This window comes from Porites lutea, chromosome 4, assembly GCF_958299795.1.
Source record: "Porites lutea chromosome 4, jaPorLute2.1, whole genome shotgun sequence".
NCBI lineage: Eukaryota > Metazoa > Cnidaria > Anthozoa > Scleractinia > Poritidae > Porites > Porites lutea.
This window is the reverse complement of record NC_133204.1, coordinates 14,914,543-14,937,779: the sequence shown is the minus strand read 5'-3', so window position 1 is coordinate 14,937,779 and position 23,237 is coordinate 14,914,543. Positions and strand designations below refer to the sequence as shown.

Here is a 23,237-nt window from a genome sequence, read left to right as displayed (position 1 = left end):
CGCAAATTACTTTGTGTAAACCATTGTAAAATAATCCTTAATCCAACTAGAAAAAAATTTTTTTATATATTTTGCGTTGTATTAAGCCTGGTCCTTCGAAGGTACAATTTTTGGACTCTGTTAATATAGCATCGACCCTGATATGTCAACAGGTAGCGAACTCGAACTAGGCGATTTTGACAAGTAGCGAAACCGGTTAACAAACTAAAAAATTATACATACTACTACGGACACTGTGGAAAACCGTCTACATAAAGCATAACGAAACTGCAGAGCACCAGTGTTGTGTCTCAAACAAGTAGCACTGTTAGGGCCTGTTTACATGGAGTTTGGGCGCCCCAGTTACTTGAGGCAACCCGCTTTGGCGAGGTAACCGGCCTGCCTGTGCTTATAATCCTTCATTTTCAGGTGAGAGTGGAAGAGGATTAACCGCCAAAACGTGTCGGTTTTTTGGGATGGTGGGGTTGTAAGATTGCATGTAAACGCAGGTTACTTTTCTACTCCACTTAAGCTGGTTACCTCACCTGCCCCAGCACCCCCCCCCCCCCCCCCCCCACTCAATGTAAACAGGCCCTTAGTCTTCTAAGAAATTTGTTATAGATGAAGCTTTTAACAAGTTCATGCGCAGGTGTTTCTGTGTGTGTGTGTGTGTGTGTGTGTGTGTGTGTGTGTTTTTTTTTAACGTAATTAACTTTTGTACTATTTCAACTTAAAGGGGTTATGTCACGCTATTAATTTGTAGCTATATTTTGAAAAGCTCCTGAATAAGTCTTCGCATCGACTGAATTCTTAAGATAATGGTCCAGTTTTGTTAATTAAGGCTATATTTAGGCATTGTTACTGTTTCCCGTCATCTGTTGCAAAGGATGGCAAGGATGGAGATGGATTGAAACTTGAAACAGTTGGGCCAACTTTTTCGAGTTTTAATGCCATTTCTGCAAAACTCACCCCCCAAAATATCATGTTTCATGGTCCCTGATGAGATTTGTTTGATTACCTTCTTCACAACTCTACAGGAGAATCAAGTACCCGTCGCCGTCGTTTTTACTCAAGCTCCCTATTATTCGCCACACTGCTCCCACCAAAAAACCAAAAAACAAAACAAAACAAAGAAACAAACAAAAAAGATAAATTTTCATTTTCAGGTTTGTTGGGGGCATTATGAGGGGGAACGGATTTCCGGACCCTCCCTACTTCTAGACCTCGTCCCCAGTTCTCTTCACTTCCCCTCTCGCTGAGCAATAACCTGCGAACGAGGTTGTAATCAAGTTTTTCAACAGGTTTTATTGTGACTACTCCATTATGTTTTTTAAAATGCAAGAGAATATATCATATGATAAAACTAGTTCCTTGGTGATTCAGGAGCTCATAAATATGCACTTTTGTGGATTACGTGTTTAAATTGTTAATGTCAACAGATCCATTTGAATGACCTGTCGCATGGCCTAAAAGTGTTTCTTTTAATTCCAAGCTATCTGTCACTTCTTCAACAAAGGATTATTCTGTCATTCACGAAAGCCCATTCTTCCCTATACACACTAGTAATGAGTCTAATTTTGCCTCCTACAGAAGTCTGAATCACTTTGACGATGCTGCACTCACATCACAAAGTTTTTAGGGGGAATTGTTATGTCCTACGTTTTTGCAAAATATTCTTTGGATCGTTTAGTATTTGGGAAAAGGTCAGAGAGCATTTTTCTAAGTACTTACTTTCCGTCAAATAAATTATGCACTGTTTATTTTACTAATGGAAAGTGTGCTAGTTTCTAATCATAACAATGTTCTGTACCGCTGCAAAGCACGCTACGAAATAAGAACTGGAGGATGAGTCCTTGAATAGTTGGCATAAAAACGTCTTGTATTCCAAGGAAAAAGAAGTAAGTTGAACGAATATTTATTCATTGATTACCTCGATTTCTTTTAATGAGAATTCAACGAATGATCAAAGCGAGTACCAAATCCTCTTACAGCTACTCAATGGAACTCTTTGTTGCTACAGGCTATTAAAGATGTGTTGAAACCAACCATTCTTATATATACCGCTTAATCCAGCGATCACTGTAGCAATTGCCAGAAACTTGGATTAATATATCCGGTGAACTGACTGATTACTGGGACCTGTTTAGTTGTATTTATTCACCCGTTAACGTTAAAAAAAGATGGCCGCACAGCGCCAGTTAGCGTAGGGTGGTGTTTTTCTTCCCACCAAGGGACTGCGAAACGACAACAAATCAGTTGCTTGTTTATAGAGGTTGTTTCTAGGCGTGCTTTCGGGATTCAGCAACTGTAAATTGTTAGCTGGTTAATTATGAGTGCCTTTTTATAATCAAAAAGTAATAACAAAAAAGGAACAGAAATTCAAAGTGTCTGAGTATTTTCAGTTTATTGCCCGTTGCGTCATTATGTTGCTCCTCTATGAAGAACTTATTGTATCGGGCGTATATTAATCGATCGAGTTCGAATCACCTGTCGACAGCTGGATATAATCAGTTCTTTAGTTGTCGAATGAACACCAGGAAAAATCATTGATCAAAATTCATCTCGTCTTAAAACTGATCACTGTACAAATTTAATTTGGCTTGTACGTGAACTATTTTGCATTTTTGAAGTGAAGTAATAAATCAATCGAGTGCGCCAGATTGTTGCTTAAACCAAGATTTGTATTTAAGTGTCAAGTAAGATTCTTCACTGACTTAAAATTAGGAGAGTCGGTGATGGCAATGCTTTCATAAGTCCTTTAGTTTAATTTTATTTTTTTGGCAAATGGGCGATATTTCAGTGACACGATAAGTTCTGAGTTGTACACACTGAAACAGAAAGGGAGAGAGGGAGAGAAGGAAGAGAAATAGAGTGAGTGAAAAACTCACCGGAAGGAAACAGAGAGAAAGGAAACGTGAAAGAAAGTAAAACGAAATATTAAGAACTTAAAGAACGTGAGGAGAGAACTTTGTTTTGGGAGTAATGGATGTACTTTTCCTTACAAACAACTGCATGCTTAAAAACCATGAAGAAGTCTGCCATTTGGTGTGTGGCCTATGTTGGAGAACAAAAGATCTCACCTCCTATCTATTTTTTTCTCGAAAATGTTACCTAGCCTGTTAACAAGACCTTCCTCTTGGTTATCTAGTTTTATTCTATTGCTACAATAGTCCGTGAGCTCTGATTGGCTGTTTTCTTGTAATGACCGGGCATTATAAGATGTTTCACTTGATACTGGATTTTCTCATGGACATCTATGTTATGGTTAATAGCCCTTATGCATGTTTTACGTCACACAAGCAAATTTCACCACCAAGACTCGTTATGAAATTAAAAATTAGCGAGTCCCGGGCAGAGTTTCACAGAAATGAATTCCCAATGCGGTAGAATTGAAAAGAACACCCACGCACAAAAAGTGCAAATGCAAAAAAAATAGTTCACAAACGATGCTGGGTCATAAAACACCTTACGAGCAGCTTCTACCAAGGTCTACAATACTCACTCGGCACTAGGCTTGGTGGTGAAATTTACTCGTCTGACGTGATCATGCATAAGGGATATTGACAGCTATGAAAAACAGCATCCGCTGACCAGTGCACCTGACTGATTTGCGGGCTCAAGCGTACAACTCATTAAAGCGACGTGTTTTTGAAAGTTATCCGCTGATCAGTTGTTGGTTTTAATTGATCGCATGGCTCAGGTCGGTAATGAAAAGGCCATATAATAAAAAAACTTATTAACCTCGTCCGTTCGGTCATTACAAGGAAATCTCAGACCGAGGCCTTGATGTATTGTAATGACCTCACTGTCGGTAAATAAGTGGTGTATAACGCTAAAAAGGGATCAAGCAAGGGGGAATAGGACTCTCCAGGTGTCGGTTACCCAATCGGCTCCTACGCCCCTTCTCCCACCTTTACTATCCCATTCCTCCCTACCTTTTTCCCTGTGTTTTCTCTCTTCGTTGTCTTTGCCTTATCTTTTCACACATGAGCTTACTTTGCAGGATCAGTTCTCAGGGGCATCCAATGAGAATATAGTTCAAAACCACTTAAACATAGCATTGTTGAACGTATTTTAGTATTTAGATATAGGCATATTTTTGATCCTCTAAAAATTTTTCATCTGTTCGGATTTCCTAGCTGAAAGTCTAGTGATCCGAAAATTATAGCGATCAAAACTTACCTTTTCGAACATTTCAGCCAGAAAATAGGCTCCCGAAAATTCTAGGTGACCTTTTTAGGGTAAAATCCGTTAAAAATGGGCTATTATACCATTATACCATTTTTTAGATGTGCGAAAATCCTAGGACAGGCAGGCAAGCAAGAATTGAATTTTACAACAAATGTTCCGAAAATTCTAGATGTCAGAACATCTTTCGAACAGATATTTTCCAAAAATTGACGTTGGGTGCCCCTGAATTCTGAGCTGCAGTCATTACTTAGAGCCTTTTCCCATACATAAAATGCTTTTGTACAGTTATGAGGGAGATATCACTCAAAATTTCATCAGGGAGCGCTTTATACCATATATTTTGTGGTGATTACTGCAGGGATAGCATTGAAAAGCAAGTTATTCAAGTTGTAGTCTATGTCCACCCTTGGCATCCTTTGCAACAGACGACAGGAAACAGTTCAAGGACTAAATATAGTCTTGAATAACAAATTTGGACCATAATGATTATTTTTAGTTAATTGATTCGAGCAATACCGCGACATAGCATCTTTATTGTTAGAGAGGTTAAGCATCACGCTTACGTCTCAGACGGCAAACGCGAATTTGTACTATGTGGCTAAGTTTCCCCTTAAGATGTCGTTTACTGTTCGTTATTTCAACACATAAATGAGTAGTTTCACGCAATTTTTTACCCATAAGAATTGTTTTGAGCTGTTTTTATCTGCTCATTTTCTATTTTGAAAAATTCTCGACTTGAATCTGACGTTTGCCGTATAAGTGATGCGTAAACTATCTATTAACTGTTCCTATGGCTTCTCACGCAGATGAAAAATCTGATTTTTAGGGAGAAAGTCTGCCTGGTCACAGTTTACAAAGTAGAATCGCTCTAGCGCTCACAATGCAAGCTCTGTGTGGCAGCTAAGGCTTGGAGAAATGCTACGCAGGGAAAAAATGTGAAGCATGTCACGAGAGTTTCTGAGAAATAGACTGGGTTCATACCTGGGGGCGGAAGGCTTCCAGTATACCCGTCGGAAAATTAGAATTAAACCCCCAAGGGAGACCAATTTAGGTGTAGTCTCCTTCGCAGCCCTTATAAGGGTCGTCACGCAATGCTCATACCTACTAACGGCCGTTAGTGGAGAGGAGCGTTGCGTGACGACCCTAATAACGGCTGCGAAGGAGACTAATTTAGGTGTGGCTCCAGCTTAAACTGACTCTAAATGAGATTTCTGTGCGGTCAGTGTCACGACATTTTTTCGTAAATTTCCTTACGCACAGCCCTAAGCGATATCTGAATGAGCAAAATATAGTGACAAACGCCCTGAGTGAGAAAAAAATCTGCAATTTACCCCCTTAGCAAGACGACGAGTATTTCCGTCACTTTTTTTATTATGGGAGTCCCTTTGGGGTTCATACGGGGTTCGTTATTGAATATTCCTTTTTGAGATCGAAGACTAAAATGAGTGTTTTCGTAGTTTTGGTATTACATTCAGTTTTATTCATTTCTAATCTAACACAGCTTTCAATGATTCGTAATTTGGTCATTTCTTTCTGTGTGTTACCTTAAAATTTTACTGAGCCAGTCATGAGTTAATACTCTTTTTTCTTTTTAACAAGAATATATTTTATAAGAATATACAGGCTGAAATTTGCGAAATTTTAAGAATATTTTAAGAATAAACCCGAGGCTGAGAGATTTTGAAAAGGGTATAATTTTGTGCGTTGAAAATTTGTAAATACAATGCAATCACTGGCAATGTATATGGTTTTAACTTAACGGTAAAAAAATAATTATTCCTTTCTCTGAACGGCAAAAGACGCCAACAATGCGAAAAAACCCTGCAGATCTGTTCTGTGATACGGTACCCCCATAAATTCTAAAACGGGGAATCATACAAGAGTATTTTTATCCTAAAATCGGCAGAAAAATAAGAATGTTCAGCCTAGGCCGAAAAACAACATTCTGAAAAAGGAAAGAGATTACTGCGCTTCGATGAAAAAAAAAGGGCAACCCGTGATGTACAAATTTTAAAGCGCAATAAACCCGTTTGAAGTTGATCACTTGTTTAGACCCACCCCCGCCTCGCTAACAATTCTAAATGAAATAACGTCAAGCTAAATGACCAACTTGCCAATGAACGAGTTTTGAACATGTCCTTTGAATTTTGGGGGGCTGAACCTTTCAAAATTGTGTTGATAATATCATAGTAATCTTCAACTGTGTCGCGATAAAAATCGGCGCGATGTTTATCGCTGTGCGAGTGCGGTACCTCAGAGAAAGCGATTTGCTCGTTGTGGACATTTGTAATTACGTTAATAAATTCGCACCTGGTTTTAGCTGCACCTGATTGGCTGTAGACTGTCTAAGTATTTTCTAATTCACATCAAATATTTGCGTATACACGAACAGAAAAATTCTAGCGGATTCGATTACAGTCAACAATGGCTCATTTTACATTTTGACGCACCGCTCAATTGCTTGGTGGAAAATTCTACTCACGCTAATCCGTGCGATCGACACTTTCGTTATCGATGCATGTTCTCTTTATGTAATTCATTTTCGCCACATCAGCTATTCGGCATCTGATCTGACCTCCAGACTAGCAGTGGAAAGGCTGAGCGATATTGGTCGGCCGTGTATGAGGCTTCCGCTGTCTATGTGACATTTAGACCACCACTCAATATGTGGCCACGAATGCTTCAGAATCTCTCTGCTGGATCTTTTCATTTGCGTCGATGCTCGAAGTCTCATTAAACCGCTCTCCTTGTTTATTTACACACTGTATCCAAGAACGCAAGGAAAGAGAAGTGTAGGGAGGGAAAACACGTTGGATAAAGGAACAATTTGAGAACAATAGGTTATCTTTGTGTTGTAATCGGTAACTTGACAGACAGTAATTGTCGAAATGATTGGCGTGTGCACTGCCTTTGAGTAGCGAGCAAGATGTGCTCCTGTCTGCGATCGAGAAGTGCAAACCTGGGGGACAAGACCTTTTATTTTAGCTCTAACAGTTGACTCAAGAACTCTTTGCAGGCGACCGAGTGAGTATTAACGCTATTTGCTTGATACGGATTTCCGTGCTGCAGGCGGTACTGTGTGAGGAGTCGGCTAAATAACACATAAAGCGCAGCTCGAATTTGTAGTCGAGCGCCGGCGCTTTGTATGCATCAGTTGCCCGATACTTTCTTAAGGATCGCTTGAAGTTGCTCAGCTGTGCAGGTGAAAGTGTGTTCCAACCGAGCGAGAGTGCTTAGCATGACTAAATACAAGTCAGAATTTCATCAGGACATTTTTCATGTGTATATGTGAGAGCTTTTCGAAAGTGCCATGAAGTCATGTACTTATGATTGATGGCATTCCTTGATTACCGACCAAGCACTTGTTGTTAATGTTACAAATATGCAATATATCTGAGTTAAGCTTCTCTAATTTACAACGATAACATTTGCTTTGAAGTTGCAATGTATTTTTTTTCTCATTCCTTGTCTTACGACTTCGGCATTCAGACACCGTGGAGGTTTGCATTTCCATGCAATCTGTGACCTATTAGGCCATGTTGAAAGCATGGGTTAACTTGATTTATTACACTGGCCTCCGTCCTGTCATTGAATTACATCTTACATGCTTTGTATTTGTCAGAATTTCCTCATTCTGGAGGCTAAAGTTATTGTGTACCTGTTGGCCAACCGAAAGCGGAACAAACCTTGAAACTATTAGCAAGGAAAATGGTTTGCATGCAGAAATTGATGGGAACTACAGTTAACTTTCTCTTTCAACGCGAATCTTTTTTTCAGGAAACAGGATTAATTTCATCGGCGTTTTGAAAATAGAGTATAAATTCCCTAGCAAAATGGTTTTAGATTTCTTCTCTGTAGAATTTTGAGCCGTATTATCTGAGCAAGCGTTTATAATGAAAAAGCTCATGGAGCTTTAATCATTTGTTCAAATACTCATTTGTAGCTCTGATTAAATTAATAAATTTGGAAAAGGACGGTCGATCTCTTGCTTCCATGAAAATATGCGACCGCATCCAGGTGGTATAATATGCTAAGCCGTGCTATTGATCTGACCTTGCGAAAACAAATGTTAAATTTCTCTTTGGTATGACTTAATTGGCAGGGTTCATTGGACCGAAATGTTACCTATTCTCAGTTGACGAATATGCCTTGCTGCATACGCCCAGCTGTGAGAACGATCAGTGTCGTCAGTGAAGCGAGCGATATCTCTACTCAGCCATAACTGTATATTTTAAACCAACTTTGTTTCTTTGTTCTTTATCAGTCAACAGAGTTTCATCTGAGACGGACCGCAGCTTTGCTTGACGGCCGACAGAAACCTCCTTTTTGGAAGAATGTTACTTATCAAGACTGTCTCCCTGGAATTTGTTTTTGTATTCCTTTTTATGGCTGTTCATTGTCAAGGTATGCAATTTTTAAACCACCAACTATATTAAGAGAATTTTATACACGTTGTGACGTTAACCAGTAAGCGGATGCTTTTTTCTAGTGCTCGCCTTTCATTTATTAGTAAGTAAGGTTGATCGACTGATGGCGTGCAAGCTCTACTTTGGTTACCTTTTTTGTAGGTAGTTGCTTCAGCTTTTGTTAAAAGTTAACTTGTACTGGAAGGGGTTACCCTATCGCACAATTAAATCGGAAACACGTAACAGAGGCTAATTTCTCTCTGTGGAATTCTGTTAATTAGCGACCAAATGGGAGGACAGATAACATAATTTAATCCACTAGTTTTCCCTTCAATTTCTGACTCGTTAGTTGTTGCTGTCAAGCCACGTTGCCATCAAGAAAACACAAAAATGATGATTTATGAAGTTACAAGCATGCAATAAAGTTAACATTTGTTATTATTGTCCCAGTCAAGATCATACTTAACTTAACACGGCTGATAAGCATTGCGATAAGAAGTGTTGTACTGTTAAGTACCAGCTATTAAATTTGCAATTTGTTCGGGAGGGAAAAAACATTTAGAAACATCAAGTTGGAGTTCAACTGGAAAACATGCGCGTGAGGATTTATTGAAGATGAAACAGAAGTGGAATCTTCGCTTTGCAATCCAATTTGCACCTTAAACACCCTGGGTGTCGGGGCAGATTGCTAATTGTTTTTGAATCTATTTCATATAGCTCAAACGTTCAGGGTGGGCGTACCAGTCGATTGTTACTTTAAATAGCCTTCTTTTATGCACATTCAGTACTGGAACTCTTAACCTGAACACAGATTACTCCATGACTATACAACTAATTGCTACGATTTCATTTCTCTTTTTTTTTGTTATTTTATAACAGCCAAACGGTTTCTTTCCTTGACGGTTGGCCAAAGAATTATTTCAGTTGATATTTTATTAAAAAAAAAAATAGTCCCGATAACACAAATTGCACTCATTTGCCCTGAAAAACGCGCACCTTTTGAATTCAAATTCGCCTACAGGTCATTGTTTTGAACTGAGTCTCTTTCTTGTTGTTTTTATAAGACAAAACTTTGGATTCTGTTTACTGCCAAGGTTAATTTTTTATTTCGTCTACCCACGGCTGGGGATGACACTTCAAAAATATTGTGTATGTATGGAATCTTAGTTTCCGTTTTCCCCTTTGTTCCATCAAATGAAACGAAAGAGCCCTCTTTTGATTGCTTCCAATATGAAACCATATTTTGAAGTTTGGATTAGATAACTGAGCTGTTTTGAAACTCTTGAAACTGAAAGCCCCTTTGCTATTTTGCGTCACGCTGAGAAGCGGTAACAAACATTTTAACAACGTTGCTTTTCTTATGAAAAATGTTTTCTTTTTCAACTTCTTTTTAAAAGTACTCATGCGCATATTTCTGACAGTCTGTTTCATTGATACTGTTTTGGTAGTAAATTGGACAATAATCCCGTTGTCTTCAGGTTGTGTTTCAGTGAGGGTTTGAAGCGCTGACTCTTTGACAGAGCAGATAATCTCTCAGGCGTGTAAACCTTTCGTGGCTTTCAAGTATTTTAATACGCGTCGTGGTTACCTATACTTATTCGCTGCTCTTTAAATCCTAATTCAAGTTTTTATTACTTTCAAGTGACTGCTAAAATTTTGTTACCGACATCGAATTTTTTTTTTTTTTTGACATGGAGGCCAGCTCGACCCGTTTGCTTGTACCTCGTCTTAGTATCCCACTGTTTGTGCTTTGAAACAGAGTTCCGTTGTATGAGATCCGACAAAACATTCATTAGATTTATTCTCTGTAAAAAGTTGGTCGAAGAGTTCAAACCATTAAAATTGGTTTAGCTTTCTTATAACTGATACTAGTGATGCTTCTTTTTATGGCATTGCTACAAGTAACAGAAATAACATCACTGTACCGTCACTCAAACAACTACAGTTGATGATCACTGAGTTAATACTTCTTCTATTGTGATTCGATATGATTGCTTTTAAACATAAAAGCTGTAGATCAATTACCTCCCTGCCCCCAACTTTGCTGCTGCCCTAAGGTCATTGTGGAAAGCAATTATGTCTAAATGCTTTTATCTTTCACAACTCTTAATTAAATTCATTGTTGACCATTTTTGATATTGTTTTCGAGAAACATTCATAGGCTTTTCTATTTTTTTTATCTTTAGAACTCTGAAAATCCGTTCGCTACGGAGTTTTGAGTCTTTTTCCCTTGCGATGCATGTGCTAAATTGGCGCTTCACTATTGACATGGGCAACGTTTCAAATCCCAATGAAGCAGACAGATGAAAACTGAATCTTTTAGGATATTGCTCTCTAAGCATAGAGTAGCTTCTCGTGCCTTCTAAAAAACGATTGTCGGCCAAGTTTTCCCATTCCCAGTTCCGTTTGTCTGGCGCAGGGTCGGCTTAATAATACAGGTTTCGTTTCGAAAAAGTGAAAAACTCTTAGATCTGAGAGATCGTTTTTGTAATACGTGGTACTCTAAAAGAAAGATATCAAATGATTATATGAAGGAGAGAACAACACGTGATCGGTTTTTGATAAATTTTTTTTCTGACAACAGAGGAGTCCAATTCCTTTTTCAAATAGCAATCCTCATTTACATCTTAAATATCAAGAGCCAAAGACTCTTATAGTTGAAGTATAGGATAGGTTTAAATAAATCTGGGCCATAATTTCAAGTTCTTCTTCGATACGAATGTGTTGTTAGTGTTTCAAAGTGAGACCATAAAATCGTGATAGCTCCTTCAAAACTAACTCGTTTCTGTTTCGCTTGAATGTATGTATTAAAAAGTACTTAGGGAATTGAAGATTCCAAGACGGCGACGGCCGCGAAAACGTCGCTTAAATAGTGAATTTACCTTCTTTCAATCTCTACCCCGATTACTCCAACTCATTACCTTTGTCAAATGCAAGCGAACTCTTTTTGAGCCGAATTTCTAAGAACCATATTCAAGTTCAGAAAGAGAAGGAAAATTTAGTCGTTGCTTGTTTACATCCTCTATAAAAAGTGAAATTAGGCATTTTACACGTCCTAGTCTTGCAGTGACGGTAATGAAATTTACAAAAAAACGTGATGCACGTTCAGAGTTTCTTGTTTGCTGATTCAACCTATTACTTTTTTGAAGTTCTCGTTGTGGTCGCGTCACACGCGTTGTGGCATCTTAAAGTCCCTATCGATAAAGGTAGCGCTACGACACTCAGAATTCGCATTATCTGCCCTTAATTTCAGATCCTCCGGTAATAATTGGGACAATAAAGCCTGAATACACCGTTAGAGAGGGAAGAACAGTCAAGCTATGGTGCAAGGTTTCCGGTACAAAAGGGTCTTTGGTTAACAGAACACTTACAGCCTGGATAAAACCAACAAACGTCGTTATCACTGAAAAATTCCCGAGATTTAAGATGAAGATGGGAAAATTCCTGAAAATCACGAGGGTGAAGCTTGCAGACCAGGGAACGTACTATTGTACAGCTTACAATCCTTACGGGGAAATAAGACGACAAATAAGGCTTGTAGTTCAAGGTAAGCAGTTTCGCAAAGGACTATTGATTTACTGTAGCAGGGCACATAAGTACAGTCGAACCTCCACTAACGCGGCCACCTCTACACAACGGCCACTTTCTTCTGTCCCCAAGGTTTCTCTTGAACTTTTAACAAGTCAAATCTAATGGTCATAGTCATCCTCGTCCTAACTAGTGCCTTCCCAACGGAACTGGAGAAAGGCAAACAACTTCACTCGGGTCCATGTACACTGTTTTTTTTCGTAAGGGCTCTTCTCACGCCCCCTTTGAATTGATAAGGAAGGATAAAGGATATAAGGCCAACAGCTTAACGTTACCAGGCAATGAAATGAATCAATAGATTGGAAAAGCGTTTGGACTCTAAATCCCCTCAAATTCACGGCGCGATACCAAAAATATAGAGTTCTCGTTGTTTCGCGGGAAATATAGGGACAAGACACTTAGAAATTGATTGGGCATTGCTGTAGATTTTAAGTATAAAACGCTTAAAGAGACGGTGTTTCAGAGTTTACTCTAGTTAATTTTATTGCAATATCATTCAAATTCGTCGAATGATCTTCGACCCCTCTTCGTGAAAGTGATCTGCGCGATGCGACCTTAAACTTTAACCAGGTGGATACATCGACCCTCGTCCTAATTAGCTTAGTGGCTTGAATTTCCTGACACTGACCTTCTCAAGCCACCCTGGTCATCTCAAGATAAGAGGTGTGTGCATCAAACCCTAAAGCTACTTAACTTCTTGTGGCTAATTTGATTTATTCACAGCTTCAAACAACAGAGTTCCGACACAAACGACAACCTCAACTACAGGTAAAAACCAGATACAAAGGATACTTATACTATTTACATGGAAAAACCGGAATTTCCGGTTGGGAAATCAAATTTTCGCGCCATTCCGTTTGTATTTGGGCTGTGACTTGAGGCGATACAATTTTTGTGCTCTTTTCAGTTTGTTCAGCTGATTTGGCTATACTTTGCAGCGGGTTTTCCAAATGCACCCGGGTTGTGTGTGTAAGTAGTAAGCGCCCAAAGACTCCTATTTTTGGGTAATAAAAATCACTGTAGATCCGTTAATCTTTCCCTTGTTATTCTTTGCACCTGCCACTGTTTTCCGTTTAATTCTTACACACACTGACTCCATCTCTATATAGTTTCTTTAAGAACAGAGCCCTATTTAACCCAGTTTAACTAAAATGCAGAAGGAAAGGTACAAAAAGACGTTACTTACCAACAGTTAATTGTCTTTTAGGAAAGAATAAAAATTTTACTACATTTTACTTTTCTTAATTACGAATTTAACCATTTGGCTGTGTCCCTTTTTTTCCGACAGGTTTGAGCTCAAGCCCAAGGTTTGTTAGCAGAAGTACCGAGAAACCACCAAAGCCTTCAAAATGGCCATTAATAGGTTTGTTGCCGGATTCCATTCCTTTAATCCTGAATATTACTTAATATCTGTCATATTCAATTTAGGTCTTTTCGCCATAGACCTTTCCGCGCATTCGTGTGAGCAAAGGCACCATCTCGAGGCTTGGGATGACAAATACAGTTTTTTGTTTAGGAAATTATTCATCCAAGATTCGACCTTGCCTGTCCACCTTTCATTCTTTGCGAGTAATTTAGCAAGTGCGGAGCAAGAGAACGCTCATTAACCCACCCTCACTCTGTTGTGCTTGTGGCCAATAATTCGATTCCCCCGCGGTTTTAATTTCATACCCGCGCTCAACGATCTCTAAATAGAAAATGGAAGGTCTGCGGACAGGCTATCTTCGACCTCTTTTCACAGTGTGGCTCGCTGGAGTGGAATGCGGGAAAGGTCCATACCTGTTTAGTTTCATCGTAAGTAATCGTCTTCGGACGCGCGGTGGGGGTAACATACTTCGATCAGATATTAAATTTTAAGCCCTTGAGCATGTTATAGCGCCCAAGTGTTGTGTGTTGTTTCCCTGGTTTGGAAATTCCGTTCTCTTCACCCAGTTTATTATTATTATTATTATTATTATTATTATTATTATTATTATTATTATTATTATTATTATTATTATTATTATTATTATTGTTATTATGATCGTCATCATCATATATTGTACTCATTGTCTGCCTTATCTGTTTTCTTGTTTGCTAAAGGCGTACAATTAATTTTTGACCTCTGCGCATCCTCGGGTACAGGGCTGGCAGATAACTGGCTAGTCTGTAAGTTGCGCCCGTAATGCATGATTTCCAAGCACAATTCCGTGCGAGGGTGTTTGTGTCGATATTTTCTTCAAAACAAAGCATAATCAAACAATTTTTAGATTCGGTTTTTCGTGATATCCAGAATGATCAAGGTCTCGCTTAGTTTATCAGCACTTGGATTTCGGCCTCGGCAAAAAACACCCACCTCAACCTTGATTATTGCGGATATCACAAAATCCTCATCCAATAATTGTTTTAAACTGGTAATAGACAGAAGGTGTACGATTTGGAAGAACTGTAGTGCTGCTGCTTAAATGACTAGAAAAACCTTTAAGTTTTGGCCTTACGGACTCTCAATGACTCCTGTTTATTTCCGTTTGTCATTTTAAGAAATTGAAATCCTGCTTAGCCCAAAATTGTCATCATACTCAATTTAATCGAGTGCCTAGAAGTCTTCGGGCTCCTTAGTTAGCGTTAGGACTCCGGAAATAATGGGCAAAATGTGCCTTTTTAAACTCGCTCTTGAGATGAAAGTATAAGCCGAGCATGATTAGTAGTGGAAACGAGAACCACCCAATCCAGCTGTAACATTCCATTTCTTTAAGTGACACCGATAACCTGAGAGCTCTGGCTGGTTAATTCACGTTCTATACGAGTTTCTCTTTTTAATGGTGAAAAGCGGTTTCAGTTTTTAGTGTGTATTTGTCAGACCCTGTTCTTGAATGTATTACCCAATGAAACAGAGAGACCACTACTGCAACCCTTGACGCAAAGTGTGATTCCACAAAACATCCATACCAAGCTAAGATATGGAAGGTCATTCAGGCCCGTAGCCAGAAAAATTTTCCATCCGGGGCACTCTGCGCTAGAATCGAATTTTACAATCGAATTTGTGGTTCTCACAATAGCCAACACTGCGCTGTCAATCAAATATTTGACATGTAAATTATCTTTTTTAATCGGATTGTAATGGAGGCAGCGATTACTTTCAGGGTCGTTATTTCGAGTGAAAAAACTGCCGATTTGACGCTGCATTTTCGAAGTGAACCGAATAGAAGACTGCCACGTGCAACTCCTGAGAATTGAGTTTGTTTCACTTAGAGAGAACCACTAGCACTTTATCATGCGGGCTCTAAAATTGTAGTATAGCTTTTTCGTGGAATTCAAAACGTAGAATGCGTTTCAATAGATTCATTTACCTTTTTTTGTTATTATTGTGGCTGCTTGCTACTAAATCTACTATATACATAGGCGAAAAAAAAAAAAACAGGAAATTTCAACCAAGGCGAGAGCCTCGATTCGCCTCATACTAGCTACGGGCCTGTCATTGGAAATTTCGAGGAGCGAGCAGGGGAGGGGCGGGGGGGATCTCAAAGGACACATAATCCTAAACTAGAATTTCCAGGGGAGTTGGTAAGGAGTGAGGGTTTAAACCAATAAACCTTCCAATACAGTAGTATGGATATTTTCTGGAGTAATCCATTGAAACATTTTTACGTTACAGAAAATAAACCCAAACACTTTCTTTGTGAAAGGAGAAACTCGTGTTAGTCTAAACACAAAGGAAAGCATAAGGTTACACCTCCGTTTTCAAGGGCGGGAAGCATATGCTTGTGGTAAGTGCGACCGCGCAAGAAGAGGCATTAACACCAGAAATCCACGAGCACCAGGCGCGGTCTGACGACAGCAAAAGCGCGTTGTAACGTAGACGTCGCAAGGGAACAAAAACACAGCACTGGTCACGAAACGCCTCTTTATCGCCACACTGGATTCCCGTGTTTTTCTTGTTTTTTGTGTTTTTAATGTTTTTGCGCCATCTTAAGAAGCGTCAAAATTTGATCATCCTGCGCCTTGGTGTTACGCTTTTGTAAGTGTAAAATCCGTGTACTTTTGCTTGTGCTGGCTTGGTAGGTGTAAACCAGGTCAAGCGTGCTCTCATTACATGGAATTTCCATCCACGCGCGTTTCATTATCTTTTAATAGGAACTCGAAACAGGTGTTTTGCATCCATAAGGCACTAAAATACACCTTTTTCTTCGAGTCCTGATTATCACTAAGCGCAGTTTAACTTTTCAGGCGGCCGTCCACCAACGTTCACAAACCCTAAGAATCGTTCTTCTGAATATGCTGCTGGTTCGCCGATCAGGCTTAAATGCCATGCAGATGGAGAAGCTCCTCTTAACATCACCTGGCAAAAGGATGGCAAGAGACTGGACAGAAGTTATCGAAAGTTCATAAAGCGCGATGGCTGGGTCTTACATTTTCGCCACCTGTCTTCTAAGAACGCTGGAACCTACTCTTGCTTGGTGAAAAATGCATTTGGTAGCAGCGTAAAGACTTTCGATATCAAAGTTGTTGGTAAGATTTTTAGCCTTTTTGTCCATTCTTTCCTCATTCACCACTTAACGGTAATGCACGCATTTTTACTTTGAAGAAGCTTAGCGTGTATCATTTGGGTCAAACAATTTTGATCTTTCAAGCCAACGTTTCTGGTCTTTGAAAAGTTGCTTTCCAAGTCCGCCTCAGTTAGTGATACCCACGCGCTAGTGTCTCGTAGTAAACATCAATCTAGTTATGCAATACATGTGGTTTTTGCTAACTGAATGAGAGCAAACAAGGGGCCGCCCGCCAAAGACGGTGCCAAGGTTATTTTGACTTAAGAAGATATACCTGACTGTAAACACCAAGGTTTTGTTTATTTGTGGTAGTTTAGAACAAAGCAGTTGTGCGCTATGTTTGCTTACAGTCACGTTGTCCCTCCAAACCACCCCGAGAAGCCCTATGGTCGCAAATCGTTCATGCAATCCTAGACAAAAGTCCTTGGGATAGTAATGCATTATTCAAAATTTTCTGTCACTTTAGGGTGTCCTCAGAAAACAGTGCGTCCTTTTCGAAATTTTCTTGCAGTTCTCCCTTCCCCCACCCTACACTATTTAGAAACTTGAAAAATTGGTTGATACAGTCCAACGTTATTTGTGGGGTGGGAGAACGGGTTAGGCATGTGTGAATTGAAAACAGCCCCATAAGTGCAAAAGTGTCCCAAGACTTTTGTCCATGACCTTAGATTACCATTCGTTTGGAACATACCGATTTGCCTTTGAGGGTGAAAGGGTTGAAGGGGTAAATTTGTTTTGCCTTCTTGAACATGATTGTAGCGAAAATTTGTTGAGCTGACCTGGTCTTGCTTATTTATCTGATGTTTTCTATCGCAGATCGTGTTGGAGACTCCAACCGTTTTCCACCAGCAGCCAAACCTGTCATTCTAGAAGGAGTTTTAAAGAATCAAACGGTGGTGATTGGTGGAAACGTCACATTTGCGTGTTCGGCCCGTGGCAGAAGCTATCCAAAGTTTCACCTTCTGAAATGGAAATCACCTAAAGCCGGTTCAAGTAATCCGGATCCATTTGAATTTGTTGACTTTCGGAATCCAAAGTATGAAGAGATTCGCAAGGCGCCCAAGCCACACCTTGGCAACCGTCAAGTTTATACTCATTACTTTCTAATTCGCAACGTGACACTAGCAGATGAGGCTAAGTACACATGCGTGGTGGGTAATTCCGCTGGATGGGTTTCCGCACACGCAATGCTCAGTGTGCGACAAGGTAAGCTCGGTGTTTAAATCCTTACAAAGCGTCATCGTCATAAGTGCAAACATTTTAACAGTGTCTCAGTGACATTATTGTTTCTTCAAGAACTTGATCATCTTGAGTCTCACTTAAGGCAATGGAAATCTCTTACTATTTGTATGGGAAACCCCGTAATTCCGGTGAGAATAATAATTGAACTGTTCCGCATCCTGGTGAAAATTTTTCGAAAAATAGGAGCGCTTACCATTTGTATCGAAAACGGAAAAATTCATCCCGGTAGAATGTTTTCGGGGAAACGGCACCTTAACGCCCTTTTACCGCAATTCCCGTAAATCTCTGTGCGATTTGTCCATAATTACCAGTACCAGGCTATGTCCGAGAGGACAGTTATGCCGGCCCAAGATGGCAGAATCAAGTAATAGTACTATGCCAAGCCGTTTATGACGTTTTATTCTCGTCGCCATGGTAAACAAACTTCCTACAACACAACTGTAGCTATAGCATTCTAGCTGAAAGAGATTGAAGTTTTGGTGGTCGGTACTTCTGTTTTACTTATGCTTTCATGAATCGTGCTATGGGCCATGTCACAAGGATATTGGTGTCTTAGGTCAATTCTGCGCTGTTGTTAGTTACTGCCTCTAATATAATAATATAATATATTATTTATGGATTTGTATTGCGCAAATGTCAGTTGAGGGAAAGAAATTTTCGTCTGCGCATTACATTGACTCAACAAAATCCTAAAATCCTAGTACATATTCCAATTAAAAAAAAATTCTAAAAACAATGACTAATTATTCTTTTAAAATCCTATTTACAAATCCTTCTTTATAAAAAAAGAATAAAAACAATAAGTTAGCTGGGAAACGCCTTCTGAAATAAATGAGTTTTAAGAGTCTCCTTGAAAGCATTAACTGAAGATATATTTCTCATAAAAAGGGGAAGATCGTTCCATAATTTAGGGGCAGCCATATAAAAAGATCGATCACCAAGCGTGGAAAGAGACTTGCATGATGGAATTTTACCCATACACAAAATGCTCCTGTAGAGTGCAGAAGAAGAGTTAAGAAGTAAATTCCATCAGGAAGCACAGACCATAATAACATTTTTGACCACTTTTGCAGACATAGCAATAAAACTCGAAAGCGTGATCCCAACTTTTTCAAGTTTTAATCCATGTCCATCCTTTTCATCCTTTGCAACAGTCGACAGGAATCTGTTTCAATGTCTAAATACAGTCTCAAATAACAAAACTAGACCATTAATTTTTTATGTTCAATCGACAAGAAAAAGTCATAGCTTTTGCAAGTAGCGTGACATAATTGGCCCCTTTAATGAAGCGAGGAAAACCTGCATCCGAAACTTCGGATCAGATGAAATGGCTGGGTGACAAAAAGTGAAGTTCCATTTGTCCAAAAAAATCCATTGAAATTCCATTCAATTGGTAAGCGGTCAAGGTAATATAATACCTTCCAAGGTCATGATAGCATATATTACTTTGGATCAATTTAAGTTTTTGGGAAACTGACCAGCTACCTCTCCCCTATGCTAACATTAACACTTACTTCTCACTTAGGGCAAATGTTGGCTTAGGGGAGGGTTAGGTGGGCAGTTTCCCAGAAACCTAAAGTGATCCATTACTTTTTTCCTGCTTTTACCGAAAAGACCCAAATTTTCTGTTCCATTTGTTTGGATTAACAGTGCCAGGCTTCCTCTTGCGAGAAAGCGAAAAACTGACCGTTATTTTGTAAATGGTATATTTCAATCCCATCACTGTTTTCAGTACGAAAAAAAGTTACACCTGTACCACTTGTCGGAAATGTTCACCGAAATTTCCGTACAAATGGTAAGCGTTCCGAGACATCACACATTCTTCCACAGAAGTCAAAACCCTGAGATCAAGCGCAATCAACGGGCTTTCTAATTAATTAGGCCATCTGATGTTTAGCTGTTTTGTTTGTTTGTTTGTTTGTTAGTTTTGTTTTGGGCGTATGTTTATGCTAATGTTTTTGTTGCAGTTGAGGAGAATGGTGGCAGCACAGAGCGGAATCGTACAGAACTGACTTGGTTTACCGTAACAAATGCACCGAGTGATGCCAAAGCTCGGCAAGAAAAGCTTGATGAAGCAACGGTAGACGAATTTCCTTTGCCTGTTCTTATTGGTATCCCCATTGCGGTTCTTATACTTTTAATTGGGACAATCGTGTGGTGTTATTTTATGACAAGAAAACACTATTGTACACCACATCAATTCAAGCAATCTTCACCTCAAAACGAGCCAAATACAGATTTATCTTTACAGTATTACTCACCCAGAAGGAACGAAACTAGAAATGTTAGTTTTAATGTGTATTTTGACTGTCCCAGTGAAACGAGGGGTCAGTCTGAACAGTCGTCGCCGCGGACGACACAAGACAAGTTAGACTCTCCATTAGAAACAGATCCGCCATTAGACGGGTTAGTAGTACATCAGGAGCTCCCATGGATTCGCTCAAACAGAACTAACCATCGCAAACGCGTTGAGAGGGAAGGAATTGAACTTAGTGAGTCGAGTGGATCCGAAACGAAATGTTTGAAGGTGTAAGAAAGGCTCCAGCTATCAGATACAATGGAAACACGGTTCTCGGACAACCAGCTATTTCGACACCCTCTCAGTTATTAGCACCACTCTGTTTGAGTCAGAAACACGTGACCACCAGGTTATACCCGCGGAATAAGCTAAGCTGCGGTAGCCGTCGTTCTATATACCTCTGAGTGATACAAAGGAACGTTACCATCAAAGGCCACACTGTCGTGCGTTGGCTTGTTGACAGTGGAAGTGAGAAATGAGAATACTAAGTGGTAAGCAGTCCATGGTGAAGGTTTCTCGGAGACCTTTGGCTCAAGTTTTAGAGAGACTTTCTATCAACTCAGTGTACAAACCGCCAGTTATTGTTTGGTTTAGATATTTAATTTTATAAGGGTTTTCTTCGACTTGCCTATTCCTGATCATAAGTACACGAATAAAGCAGAGAGTCAATCAATAACTGCTTAAATCAATAGCACGTAACAGTCTCGTAGCGCCAAAAAAGTTGCCAGGTAAAAGCCACTCTGGACTAGGTTAGCGGAGTTTTAGTTACATCACTCTTGTTTGAAGAGGAATGAGGTTTCATTTCAAATTGATTGAAATAGTCTACTTCCAGGAGATACCGCGTGGCAATATATTTGTTTTTTGCATGCAACATTTTGCTGTTTATTTTAAAATACGAGTAAGACAATATCAAATGTTAAACACTTTGTACTTAGTCTCATTAACGCTACTACAGACTTCGAGCTACTACCATGCCGAATTCAAATTAATGGGATCCGGCAGTAGCACGACTATAACACGGCAGTGGTTGCAGATGTGGAGGTAATTCATCGGTACAAAATTCACAAAATATCGAAACAGCAAGGCTTCCAGTAGGCGGTTCTTACAAGTAAATAACTCGAAATAAATTGAGTTCGGCATGACAAGAGCAAGCTGTTTCAAACCAAGTCGCGCGACTGCCCTGCGATGAGATTGGGCGTTGCCTTGCAAAACAGACGTGCCCTGGTTACAAACCTCGTGCTACTGCCATGGTTAAGGCAAATTTAATTCACGACGTTTGCTGTATTGCCACGTTTTGCGCCGGTATCCCACTTGTCCTTAGCTTGCGGCGCAGACGTTATCTAGCCCCGGTTAGTAACGTCTTAACTTTGTTCCCCTGAAAAGGATGGGCTTATTAGAGAGCGAAGGGGCCAAGTAGAAGATTTACGGTAGCCAGAAGTTTAGTTTCTTATGTGTTTCAGGCATGCAAACAACAACAACACAAGAAGTAACCCTGCAAAACTATAGTGCAACGAGGTAGTCTTCCAGGTGGCTGTTGCTTGGTTAATACATTACTACGCCGCTCCGACCCAATTTACTTTGTGTTGTAGCTGAAAAATTATTCTAGAGGTGGCGGTTTCTGTTTTTACATTCCGTGGTACAGATCGAGTTTTGGGTAAACTATACTAGAACTTTATGCGCAATGACCTTAAACTGGCGGCTGGATGTTTTCGGGCTTTAGGTCACTTTACTTGTAATCAACCTGTTTGAATAGTTTTCATGTGTTAGTATGAGAGACCTTTAGATTCTAAGACGAGGACGTCTACGAGAACGGGATATCTCGATGCTAAGTAGTGCGCGCGTGAACTAGTGTCATTTTGGCGGGAAAAAAGCGATAGTCGTCGTCATTCTTTTACGGGTTTTAGTGAGAATGTCACAGTGGCGGAAACAAGCTGTCAAATGTTAGAAGTTTTATCATTTTGCGCTCGGGTTGAAGGCTTAACCTCTTTCAATAAGAATTACCTAACTTATTGGTGAAAAAAAAGTACAATTAAGCTTTCCCGGGTGTCGAGTTTTTTGAGAATACGCGAAAAAAACGTTTAGTCAAATCCCGGGCCTCATAGTTGTCCTCGTCCTCGAATCTAAAGATTTTATTGTATATTGTAACTTAAAGGAAAACCAGGCCACATTAAGTGGATTTCCATTGATACATACTCTACTTTTAGAAAAAAAAATACTATTATATCTGAAATAATTCTCTTATAATTTCATACCTTATCTTCGTTCGAAGTATTGTCTTGACCAAGCTTCATATGGCAACATATTTTGATCGGAAAATCATTCAGGTAGTCAACAGTCAACATAGTGAGCAGGATAACTCGCTTATTTTACGTTCAATGTACGTAGCTCAACGAAGGTTACTCCCACGTCATTTTCTCCCACTGACTACTAACGTTAGTTTCAATATTCAGTCATGCGCATCGAAATAGACGGCGTTGGCGCCACCGACCTTACATAAAGTTAAAATACGGTCCTTAATAAGAAATAAATATGAACTATTGTTTTGTATAACAGTAGTGTTGTACTATATAATAGGGCGAAGGTTAAGGTACAGTACCCTTTGTAGAGGAGGATGTGTTGAGTGAATAAGAGTTGAATAACCCAGGTCAATGGATTCATGCGCGCACACAGGGTTCGCACAGTCTTTAAAGTCCTTGAATTTTAGGGGAAGTCGTCGAAAAGTCCTTGAATTCTTAAATTTCTGTGCAAGTCCTTGAAATTTCTTCAACTTTGAATGTAGTGGCTTGGAAAGTGGTTTTTGATGATTTTTGGTTGTCCTAGACAGAATATGAATCATAACTCAGAGCATTTAAAGGTTATTTACACAAAGTGCTCAATGTTTTATGCAATAATTAACTATCAATTTAAGAGAAGTGAACTGAAACATGTAGAGAAGTTGGTGAAGCAAACAGTTCAAGCCTTAGAGCCTTAAAAGAAGACTGGAAATGTGCATTTTGGTACAATCTG

General features: G+C 39.5%; 1 protein-coding gene across 2 annotated transcripts; it reads left to right on the top strand.

Annotated features, from left to right (window-relative positions):
• The first annotated feature begins 1,782 nt into the window (after nt 1-1,782).
• Nucleotides 1,783-22,781, top strand: LOC140932619 (fibroblast growth factor receptor-like 1). 2 transcript variants are annotated; one of them, XM_073382134.1, is made up of 8 exons: nt 1,783-1,877; nt 8,435-8,574; nt 11,830-12,123; nt 12,888-12,932; nt 13,453-13,527; nt 16,371-16,652; nt 17,507-17,896; nt 19,900-22,781. In XM_073382134.1, exons 2-8 carry the CDS (start codon nt 8,505-8,507, stop codon nt 20,463-20,465), a joined length of 1,722 nt encoding a protein of 573 aa, XP_073238235.1. In that variant the 5' UTR covers nt 1,783-1,877; nt 8,435-8,504; the 3' UTR covers nt 20,466-22,781. The 2 variants fall into 2 exon arrangements, with proteins under 2 accessions (XP_073238235.1, XP_073238233.1); XM_073382132.1 differs by lacking the exon at nt 1,783-1,877 and adding an exon at nt 6,392-7,194.
• Nucleotides 22,782-23,237: the final 456 nt, after the last annotated feature.